At 45.2% G+C, this 21,137-nt stretch overlaps 1 protein-coding gene across 2 annotated transcripts in view; it reads left to right on the forward strand.

The window, feature by feature from the left end:
- The window catches only part of MAP3K3 (mitogen-activated protein kinase kinase kinase 3), a 77,377-nt gene that overhangs the window by 29,605 nt on the left and 26,635 nt on the right, over positions 1–21,137 (forward strand). For both annotated transcript variants that reach the window (XM_055131249.1, XM_055131250.1), the window contains 3 exons: positions 6,091–6,190; positions 9,426–9,539; positions 20,691–20,811. In XM_055131249.1, coding sequence (XP_054987224.1) covers positions 6,091–6,190; positions 9,426–9,539; positions 20,691–20,811 — 335 coding nt within the window. The remainder of the gene's footprint in view (positions 1–6,090; positions 6,191–9,425; positions 9,540–20,690; positions 20,812–21,137) is intronic.

Here is a 21,137-nt window from a genome sequence, read left to right on the forward strand (position 1 = left end):
GAGACGCTGCCAGATCGAAACCACAAATATTTAAGGTGGTTAGGCAGGAATGGCCTTTTGAAGCCTTGAGCGGCGGAGTGTTGGTATCAGGATTTTGAAAACTGCATTCTCTTTTTATGGAGTTGTTTTCAGGAGCCATAGCATCACAGTAGTTGTGTACTCTGTGTGGAATTGAGGATTTAATGAAGTTGGAGCAAGGACACCAACTTCAACTTGCCCCATGCCAGACAACTCTGCTTTCATGCATCTCATGTCTTAGGATTCTGTAGAGAATATTCTGGTGGATTTTCTTTACTTTGTATAGGGTAGTGTCTAACTGTTGGTCCTTCTAGAATTCAAATTTGTAGGAAAGAGGAAAGAAGTAGCTACTTTTTTTATTAGTCTGTGTCAGCTATTCATTCGGGTGGGCTGGCTGACGCTTTGCTTTGGAATCACAGAGGCCAGACTCTCGGCCTCAGGATGGTAGAGAGGAAGATAAGGATCTCCTTCCCTTTGAAATCCTTCATGTCTAGACACTGTGGGGAGGGCTGTCATGGGTGTTAGGCACCTCTTTGATGCGCTGGCCTAAAAATGCCAGTTATTCAGTGTGATGGTGGCTACTTGCATCTTACCAAATGTGGAAGTCCTGGTTTCTGATTTTGACCAGATATTTGGACTGCTTTTTTTTTTTTTTTTTTTTTTTTTTAATGCGTCACTGCCAGTTCAAATGCAGAAGAATTTCTTTCTGACACTGACCCTGTTCCAGTGTTGGGTGAATTTGGGTGAATTTCTCTCTGTCTCTTTTCAGAAAACTAGCCCTTTTTATTGCTGTCTAGTTCTAATGAGTATAATTTGCTATTAGTAGAGAAACGTGGGGAAGTCACTGGGGGAACACCCCATCCCTAACCTCCCCTTGCAGGCTTGAGGCCTTGAGTTCTATCACTGGCATAGCTTCTACAATATGCCAGCTTGATCCTGTTGGCAAAATCTTAAAAAGAGGACTGGAGCAATAGCATCACAGGTAGGGCATCTGCCTTGCATGCAGCCAACCTGGGTTCGATCCCTGGTATCCCATATGGTCCCCCAAGCACCACCAGGAGTAATTTCTGAGTGCAGAGCCAGGAGTAACCCCTGAGCACTGCTGTGTGTGACCCAAAAAGAAAAAAAAATTAAAAATAGATGATTTAGGACTGTGTAAATAACTCAAAGGGCTGGTGCACATGCGATTGCCTGGGGTTGGATCCCTGGTACCCTGAATACTGCTGGGCCGGGGCCGGAGCGATAGCACAGCGGGTAGGGCGTTTGCCTTGCATGCGGCCGACCCGGGTTCGATCCCCGGCATCCCATAGGGTCCTCCAAGCACTATGAGAGTAATTCCTGAGTTCAAAGCCAGGAGTAACCCCTGAGCATCACTAGGTGTGACCCAAAAAAAGCGAAAAGCAAAAAGCAAAAACAAAAAAAAATACTGCTGGGCGCAAGCCCTGAATGGCTGTGCCAGAAGTAGCTCCTGAACACCAGTGGGTGTGACCCTCCCCCACCAAAACATGTGTGTGCTCTCCAGTTGTATCACAACCTAGTGTGTGATACCACAGTCAAACGTGTGACCACTAGTCACTGAAACAATGATGAAGGGAAGGGGCAGAAACCGCTAGTAATGGTAACCCTTGTGGCCCTTGCACACCACCAGGCCTGAGAGCACTAATTCACAGGCCCAAACGGCCACGCAGCTATCATGGGGAGTGGGCTAGGCCTCAGCCCCCTGCATCACTGGGTGGCTCCCAATAAAATTAACTCATCTTTAAAAAAATGAGTAGGCTGGAGAGATAGTACAAAGGTTAAAGTGCTTGCCTAGTATTGTGCCTTTGGTCATAACCCTGATTTGAATCCTGGCACCACATTTAGTCCCCATGATTACCACCAGGTGTAGCTTTTGATCACTGCTGGGTGTGGCCCCCAAATAAACAAAAAAGAGTTAATGGGATAGTCATTCTCTCCAGGCTCCAGAAACAACACACACACACACACACACACACACACACACACACACACACACACACACACACACACTCTAGAACTCTGAATGATAATATCACTGCTTGGGAAATATAAGCATAACAATAATCCTTGAAGCTGGAGCGATAGCACAGTGGGTAGGACGTTTGCCTTGCACAAGGCCAACCCGGGTTCGATTCCCAGCATCCCATATGGTCCCCTGAGCACTGCCAGGAGTAATTCCTCAGTGCAGAGCCAGGAGTAACCCCTGTGCATCACCAGGTGTGACCCAAAAAGCAAAAACAAAACAAAACAATAATCCTTATATTTTTTCCTGCTCAATCACTATCAATCACTGTCATCCAGTTGCTCATCGATTTGCTCAAGCGGGTACCAGTAATGTCTCCATTGTGAGACTTGTTGTTACTAGTAGTTTTTGGCATATCGAATACACCATGGATAGCTTGCCAGGCTCTGCCGTGTGGGCGAGATACTCTTGGTAGCTTGCCGGGCTCTCTGAGAGGGGTAGAGGAACCGAACCCGAGTCGGCCACATGCAAAGGCAAATACCCTGCTGCTGTGCTGTCACTCCAGCCTTTTCCTGCTCACTACAAAATAATTTATTTGACACTATAATTTCCAAAAATAAAAGGTAGTATGTGGGGTTGGGGAGGTGGAGCGATAATATAGTGGGTAGGACATATGTCTTGCACATGGCCAACCCAGGTTTGATCTCTGGCATTGCATAAGGTCCCCTGAGCACCGCCAGGAGTGATTCCTGATTGCAGAGCCAGGACTAACCCTTGAGCATCACCAGGGTTGACCCTCAAACAAAACAAAACACCAAACAAAAAAAGGTAGTGATGGATAGAGGAATGGATTGATAGTGATGATGGTGATGGAGAATCTAACTTCCTGAGATTTTAGACATTGTGTGAAGGCTAGATTGGACGGGAGCGATAGATAGCACAGTGGGTAGGGCGTTTGCCTTGCACTCGGCCAACCCGGGCTCAGTTCCTCCGTCCCTCTCAGAGAGCCCGGCAAGCTACTGAGAGTATCCCGCCCGCACGGCAGAGCCTGGCAAGCCACCCATGGCGTATTCGATATGCCAAAAACAGTAACAACAAGTCTCACAATGGAGATGTTACTGCTGCCCGCTCAAGCAAATCGATGAACAATGGGAGGACAGTGACAGTGACTATCCTTTCTACTATAACGAAAATGTTGTTCAGTACAGCAGTCACTAGCCACACGTGGCTAATGAGCGCTTGCTGCATGACTACTGAGGAACCAAGTTTTAGTCTAGGTGATGAACATTTTTGTGCCCTTCAGTGATCAGAGGGAGTCTGTCACGGGACAACAGTGAAAGACTACCTCCTCAGAGTCCACTAAAATGCAGTGGCTTAGATACCTCCTTCCTGTGGTTTATTGCTTTTTCCTCTGGTCACACCACTTCCCACTCTGGGGGAGCAGAGATGAGGTGAAAGAACCGAACACATGTTCGTCTCAGCACGGAGAAAGACAGAAGAGAGGCTCCAAGGCCGAGCAAGTGTGCTTCTTCACCACATTCTAGTCATGCTCTGTCAAGCCAGGATGAGCTAAAGATAAAAAGTGGTTTTAATATGCATTTTTCCCGACCAGATTAAGCAGCTTTTCATGTGCTTCTAAGCCATTTATAACTCTCCTGTAAATTGCCTCCTCATCTTCTTTTGTTTATATTTTTATTCATGGGCCTCACTTGGTGATGCTCAGATATAACTCACAGGAATCTCTCCCGGGAGTGGTTGGGGGACTACATGGGATGCTGGGGATTGAACTGGGTCAGCTACATGCAAGGCAAGCACCTTACCTGCTGTACTGTTGCTCTGGCCCCGCCTCCTCATAACTTTGCTTGGGTTTTTTTTTTTTTCTTTTTTTGGGTCACACCTGGCGATGCACAGGGGTTACTCCTGGCTCTTTACTCAGGAATTACCCCTGGCCGTTGCTCAAGGGACCATATGGGATGCTGGGATTTGAACCCGGGTCGGCCGCGTGTAAGGCAAACGCCCTACCCGCTGTGCTATCTCTCCAGCCCCCTACTTTGCTTGTTTTTCCCCATTGAATTTTGTTGTGTTGGGTGTGCTCAGTGCCACTTATCAAACTGCCATACATGCAAGATGTACTCTACCATTTGAGCTAAGTTCTGGCCCAGTCTCATTGATTTTTGCTACGATATTCTCCAAGTTTGATATTTATTTTTTAAACTACCCCCGCCATCCCATCAGAAGTTTAAATCTTGGGCCAGAGAGAAAGTGCAACTGTCTATGCACATACTTTGCATTGTAAAAGGACTGTGTTCAATCCCTGTACCTCATGGTCCCCCACATACCATCACGAGCGTCCTCTGAGCAAAGAGCCAGGAGTGTCCCCCAAGCACCACTGATATAACCCAACTACAAATTTAATTTAAATTTAATTTAAACAGAATTTAAATCTTTGCTGTGAAATCTGTCTTTTTCATTTTGTCCTTTTATTTTATGTCATACCTAGGAAGAACGGCCAACATTTTAATAAATATTTTATTTTCTTCCCATATGTGTGTATTTATATATGTACTTATTTAAAATTTTTTTATTTTTATTTTTATATGTACTTATTTTTGTTTTAACTACTAAGTTTTAGTGTATTGAGTTGAACCTGTGTGAAAGTTAATGTATTGGGTTGAACCTTTTCAAATTATTACTTTTGGATTATCAACAATATCAACTTACTAAGTTCAACTTACTACATTCATTAAAACTTTTTATTATGAGAAATTCAAATATCTAATACTATTCTGAACATGTATACTTCTTCAGTATTATTTTTTGGGGTCATAAATTTTTTTTTTTTTTTTTTTGCTTTTTGTGTCACACCTGGCGATGCACAGAGGTTACTCTTGACTCTGCACTCAGTAATTACTCCTGGCAGTGCTCAGGGGACCATATGGGATGCTGGGAATCAAACCTGGGTCGGCCGCATGCAAGGCAAATGCTCTACCCACTGTGCTATGGCTCCAGCCCCCCTAATTTCAAATTTTGATGGAGTCCTTTATGATAAAACATACTAACACCTCTTTGGATAGTTCTTATTCTGCCTTTTATAGAAATTGTCTTTTGAGCTGACCTGATTAATTTTTCGAAAAAAGTATCAGGGTGCTGAAGAAATAGTACAGGGATTAAGGCACTGGCCTTTCGTGTGGCTGACCCAAGTTTGGTTCCCGGCACCATATAGGGTCCCTCAAGGACAGCCAGGTACTGCCTGAAATAAAAACCAAAAAATACCTTCAAGACAAAAAGAAACAATACTTTTCATTATCAATAGTATTTACATGCCTTTGTGATATGTAAACTACCTGAGGGGTTAAAAATTGATCAAGCTTGTAACCAACTTAAGAGGAATTCCTGTGAGTCTGGTAGAAATCTCAGTTCTTTGTTTTGTTTTGTGTTGTTTTTTTGTTTGGGGGCCACCCCCAGCAGTGCTGAGGGGTCACTTCTGGCTCTGCACTCAGGAATCACTCCTGGTGCACTAGGAGGACAATATGGGATGCCAGGGATTGAACCCAGGTCGGCTACAGGCAAAGCTAAGCGCCTTATCCACTGTACTATCTCTCCGGCCCCTAGAAATCTGTTCTGAGGGCAATCGATATTGAAATTCCTGTGACATCTCAAAAATGAATAATAACGAACAGGCTCTTTCACTTCCTGAGGTTGAGGCATTCAGCTGGTAAGATTATCTTTTCAGAACTGCTGCTTCAGTTTCCAGGTTTACTGCCTAGTGAGATGATTTAGAACATAGTTTTTAAATCTACGTGGCCTTTTATAATAATGTCATTGATAGATAGAGCTGAACTGAAGGGATAGAAACCAAGATTGGAATTGAGCATTGTTTGTGGCAGACCGTTGGCAGACCGGAGAGATGTTTCCAAAGAGTGGAAAAAAAATAATGGTAGATAAGAAAAAAAGGCACAACAGAAAGACAAACAGCAAAAGAGAACAAAGGAGTCTTCTATTTTGAAAAGGAAGAGGTCACAGCAGAAACCTAGTTTTCTAAACCCTACATTTGAAATCAACAATTAACCACGCTTCCTGTTCTTTTGCAGAATTATCGCCTTTAGCCGGCCTGTGAGGTATGAAGAAGTGGAGCGCAAGGTGACAACAGTGTTCGGGCAGCCGCTGGATCTCCATTACATGAACAATGAGGTAAGAGAGTAGGTGGGTGGTGTGGCGCTGAGGGGACTCCGCCTACCTGTGTAGGCAGCTTCATTGAGAACTTTTTGGTTCGCTCCTCTCATGCTTCTTTTCTGTATTCTGGGCCACGTCTGTACTGCTCAGGGAGACCCCAAGTGCCAGGGATTGAACCTGACCCCACCCCCGCACAAAGTGTGTGCTTTCATGCTTTGAGCTGTTTCTGGTCCTCTTTGTTTTTTTTTGTTTGTTTGTTTGTTTTGTTTGTTTTTTTCTTTCTGGGTCACATCCGGCGATGCACAGGGGTTACTCCTGGCTCTGCACTCAGGAATCACTCCTGGCGGTGCTCAGGGGACCATATGGGATGCTGGGAATCAAACCCAGGACGGCCGCGTGCAAGACAAACGCCCTACCCGCTGTGCTATTGCTCCAGCCCTGGTCCTCTTTGTTTTGAAATCATATTGGTTTATAACAATGTTTCTTTTTAACTCTGGGACTTATGTTTTTCACTACCTGAGGGGTCACAGAGCTATTGCCATTTCCCCTTCTCATTCAGTACAGGTAATTCTGATTCTCCAGGGAGAGAAGCAGATGTGGGCCAGGGTTTATATTTACATTTGTAAATTATCTCTCTCTCTCTCTCTCTCTCTCTCTCTCTCTCTCTCTCTCTCTCTCTCTCCTCCCCCCCCCCACCCCAACAGCCTGTTGTTTTGTGTGTGATTTATTTTGTTTGGTTTTTTGGGGGGAGGCACACCCAGGTGTGCTCAGGGTTTACTTCTGGCATTGCCTGAGAGATGGTTTGCGGTGCCAGGAATCAAAACTGGATCCACCACATGCAAGACAAGTGTCCTACCCATTGCACTGTCTCTGCAGCTCTGCCCCAACAGTCTTAACAAGAAGCAGAGGATTCTGGGGGCCGGAGCGATAGGACGGCAGGTAGGGCGTTTGCCTTGCACGTGGCCAACCCGGGTTTGATCCCTGGCATCCCATATGGTCCCCCAAGCACCACCAGGAAGTAATTCCTGAGTGCATGAGCCAGGAGTAACCCCCCCCTGAGCATCGCTGGGTATGACCCCCCTCTCCAAAAAAAAAAAAGAAGCAGAGGATTCAGCAGGGGACATGGAAAACTGGCAGACAGAGCCTTCTCTGGTAGTTATAAAACTGGCAGGCAGAGCCTTTCCGGGTAGTGTTCATGGGCGAGAGAGATAGTTCAGTGAGTACAGAGCTTGCCCTGCACGCAGCCGACCTGCTTTCTGTCCCTGGCATTCCATATTGTCCTCTGAGCATTGTCAGGAGTTATCCCTGAGCATCTCTTCAGTGTGGCCCCAAAACTAATAATAATAATGACGATGATGAAAATAAAGACCCCATATGGTCCTCTGAGCACTGCCAACTGCCAGGAGTAACCCCTGAGCACCTCTGGGTGTGGTCCCATAACCAATAATGATGATGATGATGATGATGATGAAGACTATATTCTTCTCCCAGACTCTCCTGGTCACCTCAGGTGGCACCGGTGTTTGCGTTCCCGACTCTGCACTGGGAAAGCCACATGCTGTTGAGCCATCTTCTAGTCTCCTTTTCACATTTCTGTTCCTAATGTGTGAGGGCAGCAAGCTTTTCCCTCTTGGCCTAAACTTGTTATTCTATTTGTTTTTTTAATTATAGCTATACTGGTAGGTGTTGAGTATTTTATTCTGTTTTGATTTGTATTTGCCTGATATCTAGTAGCAGTCGAAATCTTTGTATGTGCTGTTAGCCCCAACTCCAAGGATTTACTTATTGCTGTCACTTCCCTTCCCTGCACATATATACCAGCTCTTATTTATTCCTTCTTTGATTGTTGCCAGGAAAGAGTTCCTATTTCTTTTCTTTTGCCTCAAGCAATGCTGCAGAGGTCTGGGGCACTCCGGGCGTGCTCCGCCAGCTGGGCTAGATGGTTCAATGTGTGGGAGCCTCTGGGACTACACCCAGTAGTGCTTATCTTAAGGGACTATATATAGTATTGAGATTGACCTGTGTCCCTGCAAGGCATGTGCCCCTTACCGCTGAACTTCTCCCTAGCCCCAAGAATTCTTTTTTTTGTTAGCTTGGGCCACACCTGGTGGTGTTCAAGGCTTATATCTGACCTTCCACTTAGGGACCACTCCTGGTGGGACTTGAGGTTCCCTCTAGGGTCCTGAAGATCATACCCAATTTGGTGACATGCAAGGCAAATGCCCTACCTACTGTACAGTTTCTCCAGGCCCAACCCAAGAATTCTTTTGCAATATGTATGATGAGAGTAAATTTTGTAAATCATTATCATCATCACTGTCACAAAATTTACTCTCATCACATAGTTTTATCTTCTTCCTCACCCCCCCATTTTTTTGCCATACCCAGGCTTACTCCTGGCTCTATGCTTAGGAATCACTCAGGGGACTTAGGTAATGCCAGGGATTGAACCCAAGTCAGCTCTGTGCAAGGCAAGCACCCTTCTTACTGGACTGTCTCTCCAGTTCCACCATTGTTTATCTTTTTTTTTTTTTCTTTTTCGGTCACACCCGGCGATGCACTCAGGAATTACTCCTGGCGGTGCTCGGGAGACCATAAGGGATGCTGGGAATTGAACCCGGGTCGGCCGCATGCAAGGCAAACATCCTCCCCGCTGTACTATCGCTCCAGCTCCAGTTTGTATTTTGATTACACTGGGCAGTCCTCAGGGCTTTTGCCTGGCTCTGGCTCCGTTGCTCAGAGATGGCTTCTGGCAGGCTTAGAGGACCATATGGGATGCAGGGGATCCATCCCAGGTTGGCTGTGTGCAAAGCAAGCACCCTACCAGCTAAGCTATTGCTATAGCCCCTAATGAAAATGTTTTTGAATTGAATTATGATGGTTTCATAACTATACATTTTACTAAAAATTATAAACTTTGTTGTAATAATTATATACTTAAAATATATAAAGAAAATACTTCTCTGGTTTCAGTGACATCTTTTCAGATTGCATAGAATCCAATAAAATGTTTTTCTTCCTCTACTTTTAAATTAATTTTGTTTTTTGCAAACTGAAGATAGTTTTTACTGGGGCCGGAGAGACAGTACCATAGGATGTTTGCCTTGTACACGGTCCACCCGGGTTTGATCCCTGGCATTCCTTATGATCCCCTGAGCATCACTGGGTATGGAATTCAAATAAAGGATAGTTTTGCTTTTGAAAAATAGGGGTAGACTTATATTTTATGTGATTTTTGTTTCCTTTGTCATAGCTCTCCATCCTGCTGAAAAACCAAGATGATCTTGATAAAGCAATTGACATTTTGGACAGAAGCTCAAGCATGAAAAGCCTTAGAATATTGCTGCTGTCCCAGGACAGAAACCATGTAAGTAACCCCTGGCTTGACCTGGCAGCCCCAGTAGGAACTCACCTTACTTCCTTGGTAGCAGCTTGAATTGCTCGGCTGCTCCGAAGCCATATTGGTGACCAGGGAGGTTGTGCATGTGATTCCTCTGAGAAGCTAGATCATTCGGGTTAAAATTGCAGCTAAAGATTACTTGACTTTTGCTATGAAAGTAAGAAAAACATGTATCTCCCCCTCCCGCCCCATATTTGTATTCCCTCTATTAGATCTGGATACAGTGAGAGAGATTTGATTAGTGTGGGATGCTGATTAGTAAAGCACTTAAGAATTTAAGACTATCAGGTCTTATAAGCTCCATTCCAAGAACTTCTCAGTAACTGGCTTTCCTTTGGAATAGATATTGGGAGCATACTTCCTCCTGTCTAGTGGAGAAAGGTCTAACGGAGAATGGGAGGTCTCTGTCACTCACCACTTACTCCCTACCAAGTGGCAATCAAATCAGACGGGCCATGAGAAGAGAAGAGTTGTCCCTTCTGCAGTTTCCTCTGCTGAAGGGCCCCTGGGCTCCTCTATGGCACAGGGATGCTTATGGCCTGGGTCTCTCTTCTGATAAGCGATTCCTTCCCTCTTTCCTTTAAAAGAATGTTCTGGGAGGTTCCTCGGCATTCTTTCTTTACCTTGTGCTTGAAGTCAAGCAATTTCACAGCTGGGAGCTGTGGATGTACTGTACCTGGAAAACTCAGATGGATGGCAGTCGTGCCGACTATTTTCTGTGGAGCTGAGGCTGAACGATTAGAGAAAGGCACAGGATACTGCAGTTAGGAAGCCTCAGAATTAAGAAGCCATGTTCTAGTATTACAGAATATGCACAGGAATTAGTCTTCTCTATCCTAAATGTCTTTGTTTTCCCGCTGAATATGTCTTGGAAAATACTTCGAAGTAAATGATGTTTTCTTTATTATTTCATTTCCCTGTTCAAGTTATTCATTGCTCCTTATATTCCTTTCTTATTGCCTGTCGTATAAGGGCCAAACTTAGCTTAGCACCTAGGGTTTATCACTGACTACCTTGCTTCCAGCTCTCCAGGCTCATCCTTCATATTCTTCAGCATACTTTGCATTTCTTTGCATTTCTTCCTTTTTCCTCTTTGCCAGAGGAAAAAATGTCTTTTATCTTTCAAATTTATTCAGTTTTATGGTGCCAGAGATCATATCTAGGGCCCCACACATGCAAAGTTTGAGTCTCACAGCTGAACTGCATCCTTGTATCAATTCTCCCCTTTTCTTAAGGATCCCGCTTGATTTACCTGCTATGATTTTGACTGTGGCTATTTTGATTATCTCCCACTCCATTAGTCATTGAGTATAGTTTGCAAGTTTGTTTTTAGATTGCTTGGTAATGCCTTGTATTTGTTGCATATTTATAAGTTTTATCCCAAACATTTGTAAGATCTTGGGGTTGGAGAAAGCCCTCCAGGGAATAAGGTGCTCTCCTTGCATGTCTACCTGGGTTTGATCCTAGCACCCCACATTGTTCTGAGCATCTCCAGGAGTAATCCCTGAGCACAGGGCCAGGAGTAAACCCTAAGCATCACTGGGTGTGGCCAAAAACAAAAAAACAAAAAAGAAAAAGTGTAAGATCCTTAAGAGGCAGAGCACTTAATAATTTAGAGCTCCTTCTCTGTTTTGAACCTTTTCTCTTCCAATTCTCTGTAGAAAAGAACAGTGAATGCTTTTTTAATTGTTAGCAAAAAATAGACCATAGTCAGCAAAACACTACTTACAGAGGAAACTGAAATTGGGATTTGGTTTAATCATGTGATCAACTAAGAGTTAGCACCCCAAGTGTGATCTCTCCACTCCTCTAGCTACCTCTAGTTCTCCCATCCTTTAAATGGTTAGCATGGCTTCAGATACTGCCACAGTGTTGGAGAACTGTGTGACAGGGCGGGAGTAACAGTACAGCAGGTAAGGCACTTGGCTTTGCAAACTACTGAGCTGCATTTGATCTCCAGCACCCCATATGTCTCCCCAGGCCCACCAGGAGTGATCCCTGAAGTGCAGAGCCAGGAGTAAGCCAGGTGTAGCCCCAAAACAAAACAAAAAAATTTATGAGTTATGATTTACAAAGCTGTTGATAACAGGATTTTAGGCATTCCATGTTCCAGTTAGAAACTTCCCATCTGTGTTAGTGTACCTCTAGCAGTAAGCCAAGGTTTCCTCTCTCTCCTTCAGCAAATATACCCAGTGGTGCTCAGGAGTAACTCCTGCCTCTGCACTAAGTAATTACTCCTGGTGTGGCTTAGGGAACCCTTTGGGGTGTCAGGGATTGGACCTAGGTTGGCTGCGTGTAAAGCAAGTGCTCTACCCACTGTGCTATCATTCTGTCCATCTCTGAGGTTCTTTTTTTTGCTTTTTGGGTCACACCCAGCAGTGCACAGGGGTTATTCCTGGCTCTGCAATCAGGAATTATTCCTGGTGGTGCTTGGGGGACCATATGGGATGCTGGGAATCGAACCCGGGTCGGCCGCGTGCAAGGCAAACGCCCTACCTGCTGTGCTATCGCTCCTGCCTAAGGTTCTTTTTATTTATTTATTTTAATTAGTGAGTCACTGTGAGGGTACAGTTACAAATTTACCCATCTTCATGCTTGTGTTTCCCTCATACTGTGTTCGAGATCCTATCCCTCCCAGTGTCCATTCTCCACCACCAATGAACCCAGTATCTCTCCCACTCTGCAATCCCATCCCCCCACCCCCACCCCACTCCGCCTCTGTGGCAGGGTATTCCATTTTGTTCTCTCTTTCCTTTTGGGTGTTGTGGTTTGCGATAGGGGTATTGAGTGGCCATCGTGTTCCGTCTCTAGTCTACTTTCCGTACGCCTCTCCCTTCCTGCACAGGATCTCCAACCACATTTTACTTGGTGTTCCCTTCTCTATCCGGGCTGCCTTTCCCCCAGTGTGTGAGGCCAGCTTCCAAGCTATGGAGTCAACCTCCTTGTATTATATACTACTATTTTTGGGTGTTAGTCTCCTACTCTGTTATTTTATATTCCACAGACGATTGCAATCTTTCTGTGTCTGTCCCTCTTTTTCTGACTCATTTCACTTAGCATGATACTTTTCATGTTGATCCACTTATATGCAAAGTTCATGACTTCATCTTTTCTAACAGCTGCATAGTATTCCATTGTATAGATGTACCAGAGTTTCTTTAACCAGTCATCTGTTCTCAGGCACTCGGGTTTTTTCCAGATTCTGGCTATTGTAAACAGTGCCACGATGAACATATAAGTGCAGATGTCATTTCGACTATACTTTTTTGTTTCTCCAGAATATATTCCCAGAAGTGGTATTGCTGGATCAAATGGAAGCTCAATTTCTAATTTTTTGAGATGCATCCATATTCTAAGGTTCTTAAGGCAATCATAGATCCTCATTATGGTCTTCTCATGGAGAATCTCTCTTCAGTCTTACTTTCTACTGCTCTTCACTGCTCCCCTTTTTGGTACTGAGGATTGAACCCAGATTTATATATTGTAAGACATGTACTCTGTTGCTGCACTTCTAGCCTTCTATTGCCATTATAAAACTCTTCATTATTTATTTCTGTTGTTCTTGCTGCCCTGAAACTTAGACTGTTAACTTTTTTCAGAGTTGAATGCAGGAAATTTGGGTTTTATTCCCAGCACCACATGATCCCCCATATTAAAAACAAAAAGATTCGGGCGCCAGAGAGAGAGCACAGAAGGTCGCACCCTTGCCTTAAATGTTGTTTCAGTGGTCGCAGTGACTCTGATCCTGGGTAAAATCCTCTAAACCACGGATGGTCCTCTGAGCACTGCCAGGGGTCACTCTCGGAGCACAAAGCCAGAAGTAGCCCTTCAGCACCACTGAGTATGAACCCCACCCCCCAATAAATAATTTAAAATTAAACGGTTTCAAGTACAAGTTCACTCTGTAGATTTATACAACCCCAATGTTTCTACAACTGTTGTGAAAACAATTCCGAGCTCTCAAGCGGGCTGTGAAAACCCCACCTTGGAGCTGTGTAAGCCCCTCATGAGCACGGGGATTACTCGTGAAAGGATGTTCGAGGGCTCTCCGGGCGGCTCTCTCTCGATGCCCGTGTTTGGTGCTCTTGAGCCTCTTCTCCACCCAGGAAGGCTCTTGCCTTGGACAGACAAGGAAGAACGAGAGCCAAGCTGGTTGCTGATTAGTTGCTGTTTACTCATTCTCTCGTCTCTTCCTGCTCTCTTTCTCTGTGATCAATCCCTTTCTCCAACCATCAATCTATCCATCCATCAATCCATTTCTGCCTACAGTCCCCCTCTCAACAGTCCCCTAACCACCTATCCAATCCTCCAATCGTCAGTTCCCTCAAACTAAACTAATAGTCCCTTTTCTGCAACAGTCAGTCCTCTTCTTCTCAACAATCCCCCCAATCCAGTTCTCTCTACAGTCGCCCCTTGCTCCCTGCAGCTACCCTTTTTATCCTATCACTATGCCTCCCCAGTCATGCCTCCCCATGGGAAGCATGATCAGAAATGTTTTTCCAGGGGCTGGAGTGATAGCACAGCGGGTAGGGCGTTTGCCTTGCACGCGGCCGACCCGGGTTCGAATCCCAGCATCCCATATGGTCCCCTGAGCACCGCCAGGGGTGATTCCTGAGTGCATGAGCCAGGAGTGACCCCTGTGCATCGCTGGGTGTGACCCAAAAAGCAAAAAAAAAAAAAAAAAAAAAAAAAAAGTTTTTCCAGGAGCTGGAGCAATAGCACAGCGGGTTAGGGCATTGCCTTGCACACAGCCGACCTGGGTTCAATTCCCAGCATCCCAGCATCCTCATATGGTCCCTGAGCACCTCCAGGAGTAATTCCTGAGTGCATGAGCCAGGAGTAACCCCTGTGCATTGCCGGGTGTGACCCAAAAAGAAAAAATAAAATGTTTAAAACAGCCTTTAGGTGTGTTTTTCCTCTCCTTAGACCTGCAACTTAATTAGCATCTTTAATTCTTCTTCTTAATATTTACCATTTTGTATGGACACAGTAATAGACACTTTTAGGATTGTAGGTGACTGTCCTGGGGACATCTTATCACAGACTCAGACTACAGTGCTCAGGCTGGATCAATCATTTCTAACCCCAGCAGGGTCCAAATCTAGTTACTACTTTTGGATCATGACAGAATTTGTCCATGACCAAGCTCTTAACTTATAGTTAAGCATTAGGGCACTTTGGCCAGGCCCATTTTGATGCCTGGGTAGCTTGTAACTCACCGCTTGCCCTGGGTCCATCCAGTTCCTTGTCGGGACCCTGCCTTTGGGGACCTAGGAAGTAAGGGCAACTGAGGCTGAAGTCGAGAGAGCAGATGTCCAGGAGGTATATTATCTGAAGTCTATCAACTCCCAAGCCACAAGCTTGTCTTTCTAACTGTCTTCCTGTATCCATGCGAAAAGCAACTACTCTGAAATAATAACCATGCAAAGGACTTTAAGGAGAAAAGAAAGACAATATTTACAAGTCAGAATCTGATCAGGAGACAAAAGTAATTGACAGGTTGGGGGGGCAGTCAACAAATGCAAGCTTTCGGCGGCCAGGGAGGAAGAGCGAACCAACCGTTATCCCACAAACTATCATTACTACCCTGATGCGACTGAGATAGAATCAGTGAGATCCAGGGTGCCATTTTTCATATTTTTGTTCCCATGAACCAGACCAAAACAAACACAAATACACATCTATTTCCCATGGGCATAGTTGAACCCACTTATTCCTTTTGCCTCATACCTATCTCGAATGTTTTATCAAGGTAATTTGGGGGTCAACCCTTGTAACCTTTTCTACTGATCTTCTCACTTCTAACTGCTGAACATCTGTGCACGTGGTAATTATTCACGTTGTGTCAGCCACAGCACGTGGCTGCCCTCAGACACCATCAGGGGGGGTTTCACTGAATGGTGGTGCTTGACCTTCTAGTTCCTGTCTGTCGAATGTTCCACTTGTTACAGGGTCACTCTTGTTTGCTCTCCTTTTTTCAAAAATCATCTTTTTAATTTCAAGTATTATCTTGGTTATGTCTAGGTCTCCCATTGGATTCCATCTTACAGTTTACATAGTCCAAAGTTATCCACATCGTTGCTCACTCAACTTTATTCCTTAACACATTTATCAGAGGTTTTATTATTATTATTATTTTAAGTTTTTGGGTTACCCCTGGTGATGCTCAGGAGTCATTCTTAGCTCTGCACTTAGGAATTATTCCTGGCAGTGCTTGGGGGAACATTTGGGATGCTGGGGATCAAATCCAGGTCAGCCGCATGCAAGGCAAGCGCCCTCCCAACTGTTCTATCTCTCGAGCCCCATGTTTGTTTTCTTTTCACTCTCCTATAGTCTCCTTCCTTCTTCTTACCTTCCTTCTTTTTTTTTTTCTTTTTGGGTCACAGCCGGCGATGCACAGCGGTTACTCTTGGCTCTGCACTCAGGAATGACTCTTAGCAGTGCTCGGGGGGACCATATGGGATGCTGGGAATCGAACCCGGGTTGGCCATGTGCAAGGCAAACGCCCTACCCGCTGTGCTGTCTCTCCAGCCCCAACCTTCCTTCTTCTTCTGTAAGACTCCTAAGTCTTAATCAAGGTTACTTATACCCTTGCATCACTCTCTTTTTTATTTTTTGTTGGATTTTGTTTTTCTGAGATAGTCTTTGGTGTTCTGGGTCTACTCCCAGCTCTGTGCTTGTGAGTCACACCAGCAGTGCTTGGGGACCCTGTGTTGATAGGGATGAGACCTGTGTCTCCTGCATGCAGAGCATCTTTCCTGCCTCTCAACTATACTCCCTTGTCCTCTTCTGGCCCATCCAGTGGTGTTTGGGGACTATATGTGGGGTGTGGGGTTTGAACCAGTGTCAGCAGTATGCAAGGCAAGCGCCTTATGTCTTAGACATTCTCTCCAATCCACAGCCTCATTTTTTGTTTACCATGTCTTTCTCTTTTTCCCCTTTAAACCAGAATTTTCAGACTTGACTAAATATTGCAAACATTTGAGGAGAACAGTTCTTGAGCCCCATTCCCAAATACATTCTGATGTATTCGGTCTGAGGTATCAAAATTCTCACAGGCAGGGCTGGTGCAATAGCACAGTGGGTAGGGCATTTATCTTGCACGTGACCGACACGGGTTCGATTCCCAGCATCCCATATGGTTCTCTGAGCACCGCCAGGAGTGATTCCTGAGTGCAGAGCCCCTGTGCATTGCCAGGTGTGACCCAAAAAGAAAAATCTCACAGGCAAGGGACTAGGAAGGTAGTGTAGTGGGTAGGACATTTACCTTGCACACGCATGACCGAGATTTGATCCCCAGCATCCCATAAGGTCCCCCTAGCACCATCAGAAGTAATTTCTGAGCATATTCAGGAGTAATGCTTGAGCATTGCTGGATGTGGCCCCAAAATTAAAGAACGGAAAAACCCGTCATAGGCAGTTCTAATGGGTTTTCTTTTTTTTTTTTATTAGAAAGCAAAATATTTATTTATTTATTTTGTTTTTTTGGTGTGGGTCACACCTGGCAATACTCAGGACTTACTCCTGGCTCTAATGAACAGGTTTTTGTTTGGATTTTGGGTCACACTTGCCCCTGCTAAGCAGTTACTCCTGGTTCTGCACTCAGGAATCATTTCTGATGGGCTTGAAGGACCATCGGATGCCGGGGATCAATCCCCGGTTGACTATATGCAAAGAAAGCATCTTGCCCTCTGAATTATCAGTCTGGCCCTTCCTCAGAAGGGCATGGCATTAAATCAAAACATGATTCACCTCAAGTCCTTGCTGATAAAACTCTCATCCACTTACCAGTAGATCTACTAAATTAGACGCACCCTATTCCAGACCCACTGAGTCAGAATTGGCATTTTGAACAAGACTCTGGGTGATTTGTTTGCATACAAAAGTGTGAGAAGGCCTGTTTTGAAAACATCATTGATGCCTTTTATTTTCTAGACTTTTGCCATAACTACACCTGTTCTTTATATAAGTCTGTGGCATGTGGGGGCTGAAGTGATAGCACAGCGGGTAGGGCATTTGCCTTGCATGCGGCTGACCGGGTTCGATTCTCAGCATCCCATATGGTTCCCTGAGCACCGCCAGGAGTGATTCCTGAGTGCAGAGCCAGGAGTAACCCCTGAGCATCGCTGGTGTGACCCAAAAAGCAAAAATAAAATAATAAAATAAGTCTATGGCATGCTGGCTATTGAACTGGCTTTCCTGTTTGAAATTTTAGATTTTAAAAGTGGGCTTTAGACTGAATGCTCTTTGTTACATTTTGAAATTTCTGTTGCCAAGGCTTATAGAATTGTCACTATGTGTGGGGCTTGAGTCCAAGCAAGTTGTCTTGGTGGCTTCTCTTTCTCACTACAGGCTGTGGCCTTTCCTTACCCATCACCGACGTGGTCCGTCAGTGCGTGGCTTGGGTTGTTTGTTCCTCTTTGGCTCTCCACAGAGAGCTATTGCACATCGGAGGCCTCAGCAAGAACATTTACTTCCCCTGGCGTCTGACTTCCCGTTCAGAGCAAGGCAGTTTGTCAGGACAGCCTGTGTGTGGTGCAGCCCGCGGTGGGAGACTAGAGGATGCTGCTTGGCAGCCGCACTCACCCCTGCAAATGGGAAGCCTTTTTCCTGGAGGACAGGATATAGTTTGTTTAGGTGGAATTTTTTTCTTGCGGGGGGGTGGAGAGGGTGGGTAATAGGAGGTAGAAGGGAAGAGGTTAGGGGCTGGAGCGATAGCACAGCGGGGAGGGCATTTGCCTTGTACATGGCCAACCCGGGTTCGATTCCCAGCATCCCATATGGTCCCCCGAGCACTGCCAGGAGCAATTCCTGGGTGCATGAGCCAGGAGTAACCCCTGAGCATTGCTGGGTGTGACCCAAAAAGCAAAAAAAGAAGAGAAGAGGTAGAAGCTCTGACCCAAACTGCTTATAATGCCCAGCTCCCATTCCTGCTCTGAGCAGTGCTCTCGCATGTTCGCCTCTTATCCTGATGTCGCCTACTCCCCACTGCAAGCTGCAATTTTCAGCTTTCTCAGTGCAAGGGTCTGTTGCTTTGCGAGCCCTAGAACTCACCTGACAAAAGGGAGTACAAAAGGGAGAGTGGATTTGTTGAGGTTCTGGTCTTTTTTTTTTTGGATCACACCTGGCAATGCACAGGGGTTCCTCCTGGCTCTGCACTCAGGAATTACTCCTGGCAGTGCTCGGGGGACCATATGGGATGCTGGGAATTGAACCCAGGTTGGCCGCGAGCAAGGCAAACGTCTTACCCCTAGTGCTCTCGCTCCAGCTCCGGGGTTCTGTTGCTGTCTGAGGTCTGTGAGATCCAGCAGGATGGGATGTAGGAAAGCCTTTCCGAGTGAATGTCATCCCGAGATGGTTCATGTGTAATTCCCAGTAATAGGAAGCATCTGAGATCTTTTTTCCACAACTTTTAGAGTGAAAAAAGTAGTATTTAGAACTACTTTAATTTACTTTCCAGTCTTTCATTGTTTCATGCTGCATGTTGAACTTGAGTCACCACACATGCAAGGCCAGTGCTTTACTTACTGCTCAGTTAAATTGTACTTCAGCCTTATTGAGCTAGTTTTCTTTCTATATAAAGAATTTTTTGTTATTGTTGTTTGTTTGTTTTCTTTTTGGGTCACACCCGGCCATGCACAGGGGTTACTCCTGGTTCTACACTCAGGAATTACTCCTGGCTGTGCTCAGGGGACCATATGGGATACTGGGATTCGAACCCGGGTCGGCCACGTGCAAGGCAAACGCCCTACCCGCTGTGCTATCGCTCCAGCCCCTATATAAAGAGTTTTTATGAAAACAATTTTACAATCCAAATTAAGCTTCGTTTTTTTTTTTTCTTTTTGGGTCACATCTGGTGATGCACAGGTGTTACTCCTGGCTCATGCACTCAGATGTCACCCCTGGCAGTGCTCAGGGGGAACAATATGGGATGCTGGGAATAGAACCCAGGTCGGCTGCGTGCAAGGCAAATGCCCTACCCACTTTGCTATCGCTCCAGCCCCAAATTAAGCTTCCTTGATCAGTTATTCTGTTTTGTTTTGTTTTTTTAATTAGACGTAACATTCTGGGGGCCGAAGCCATAGGACAGTGGGTAGGGCATTTGCCTTGCATGTAGCCAACCCGAGTTCAATCCCATATGGTCCCCCAAGCACTACCAAGATTAATTCCTTAGTGCAGAGCCAGGAGTAACCCCAAAGCATTGCCAGTTGTAACTCCAAAAACAAAAACCAAAAAGCAGTGACATTCTGAACTATTTTATAACAAAGAATTACAATATCAAAGAAATGAACACTTTAAATTTTTGTTCTTTACTGAAAATTCTATTTCTTCAATTGAGCTACTTTTTTATTATACCTCTTTATGGGAGCCAGAGAACTAGGACATGGGATAAAGCATCTCATCTGCCTTGTATGCAGCCAGCCCTGGTCTGTCTCCAGCACTGTATATAGTCCTCTGAACACAGTGCTCAGGAGTGGCCCCTGAGCACTGTCAGTTGTGCCTCTCCCTCCAAAAAAATATGCTTTTATGGACCAGAGGTATAGCTCAGTGTTTGAGTGATGCTTTGCATGCAGGAGACCAAGGTTCAATCATATGATCTCCTGAGCACAGAGCTGGGAGTCGCCGATGAGCATTGCGAGGTGTGGCCTCCAAGCAAGCAAACATATATATATATATATATATATATCAGCCAGTATTTGGCCAAGTTGGAGGTTGCCATCAGTTTCTCTCTCTGACCCTTACTTGATCTTGCTGCTGAAATCATTTCCTGCTCTTCACCCTGAGTCTTCTCTGGATACTTTTACGAGAGGGTATTGACAGCTCTGCGCAGTTTGGCAGATCATTGCAGGACTGAATTCCTCTTACCCTTCCATGTCTGGGTCATCACCTAGTAAGCGGTGGTACTGGGCCTCAGTGCTGGTCTTTGGCTGAGAATGTGAAACTACACGGAGCAAAGAGTGATTTGCCCAGAGGGACAGAGTGAACTGGGGGTAGATGGGTAACTCCTATGTTAAAGGCACGACAGTGGCTGAAAGTCAGGAGTTTTGAGGCAGAGTGTGCGCTTTCCTTGGCCTGCCCGCTTAAAGACTGCTCAGCCTTTTTCCTTTTCTCCTGCAGACCAGCTCTTCCCCTCACTCTGGGGTGTCCAGGCAGGTGCGGATCAAAGCTTCCCAGTCCGTGGGAGACATAAACACCATCTACCAGCCTCCCGAGCCCAGAAGCAGGCACCTCTCTGTCAGTAAGTATTTCACCTTTTCCCCACTTCATCTAATTAATCTTCCTCAGATGGTGTTCCAGTCCTCAGGGAGTTTGCAATGTAATTATATGAGCGCATAATCACATTAAATTTCTTTAAACATTCCTAAAAAAGTCATCTCAAATATCTCCTTGAAGTCCTTTAGTGAACTCCAAGTTGTACCTTGATTTTAAAAAATTTTATTTTATAAAGTTGTTCACAGCATTTGATTACATTTAATATTCGAATACCAATTCCACCACCATTACACCTTCCCACCACCATATTTCGAATGTTTGCATCCCAAATCCCAAACCCTGCCTCCAGGG

This window comes from Sorex araneus, chromosome 3 (assembly GCF_027595985.1).
Source record: "Sorex araneus isolate mSorAra2 chromosome 3, mSorAra2.pri, whole genome shotgun sequence".
Lineage (NCBI taxonomy): Eukaryota > Metazoa > Chordata > Mammalia > Eulipotyphla > Soricidae > Sorex > Sorex araneus.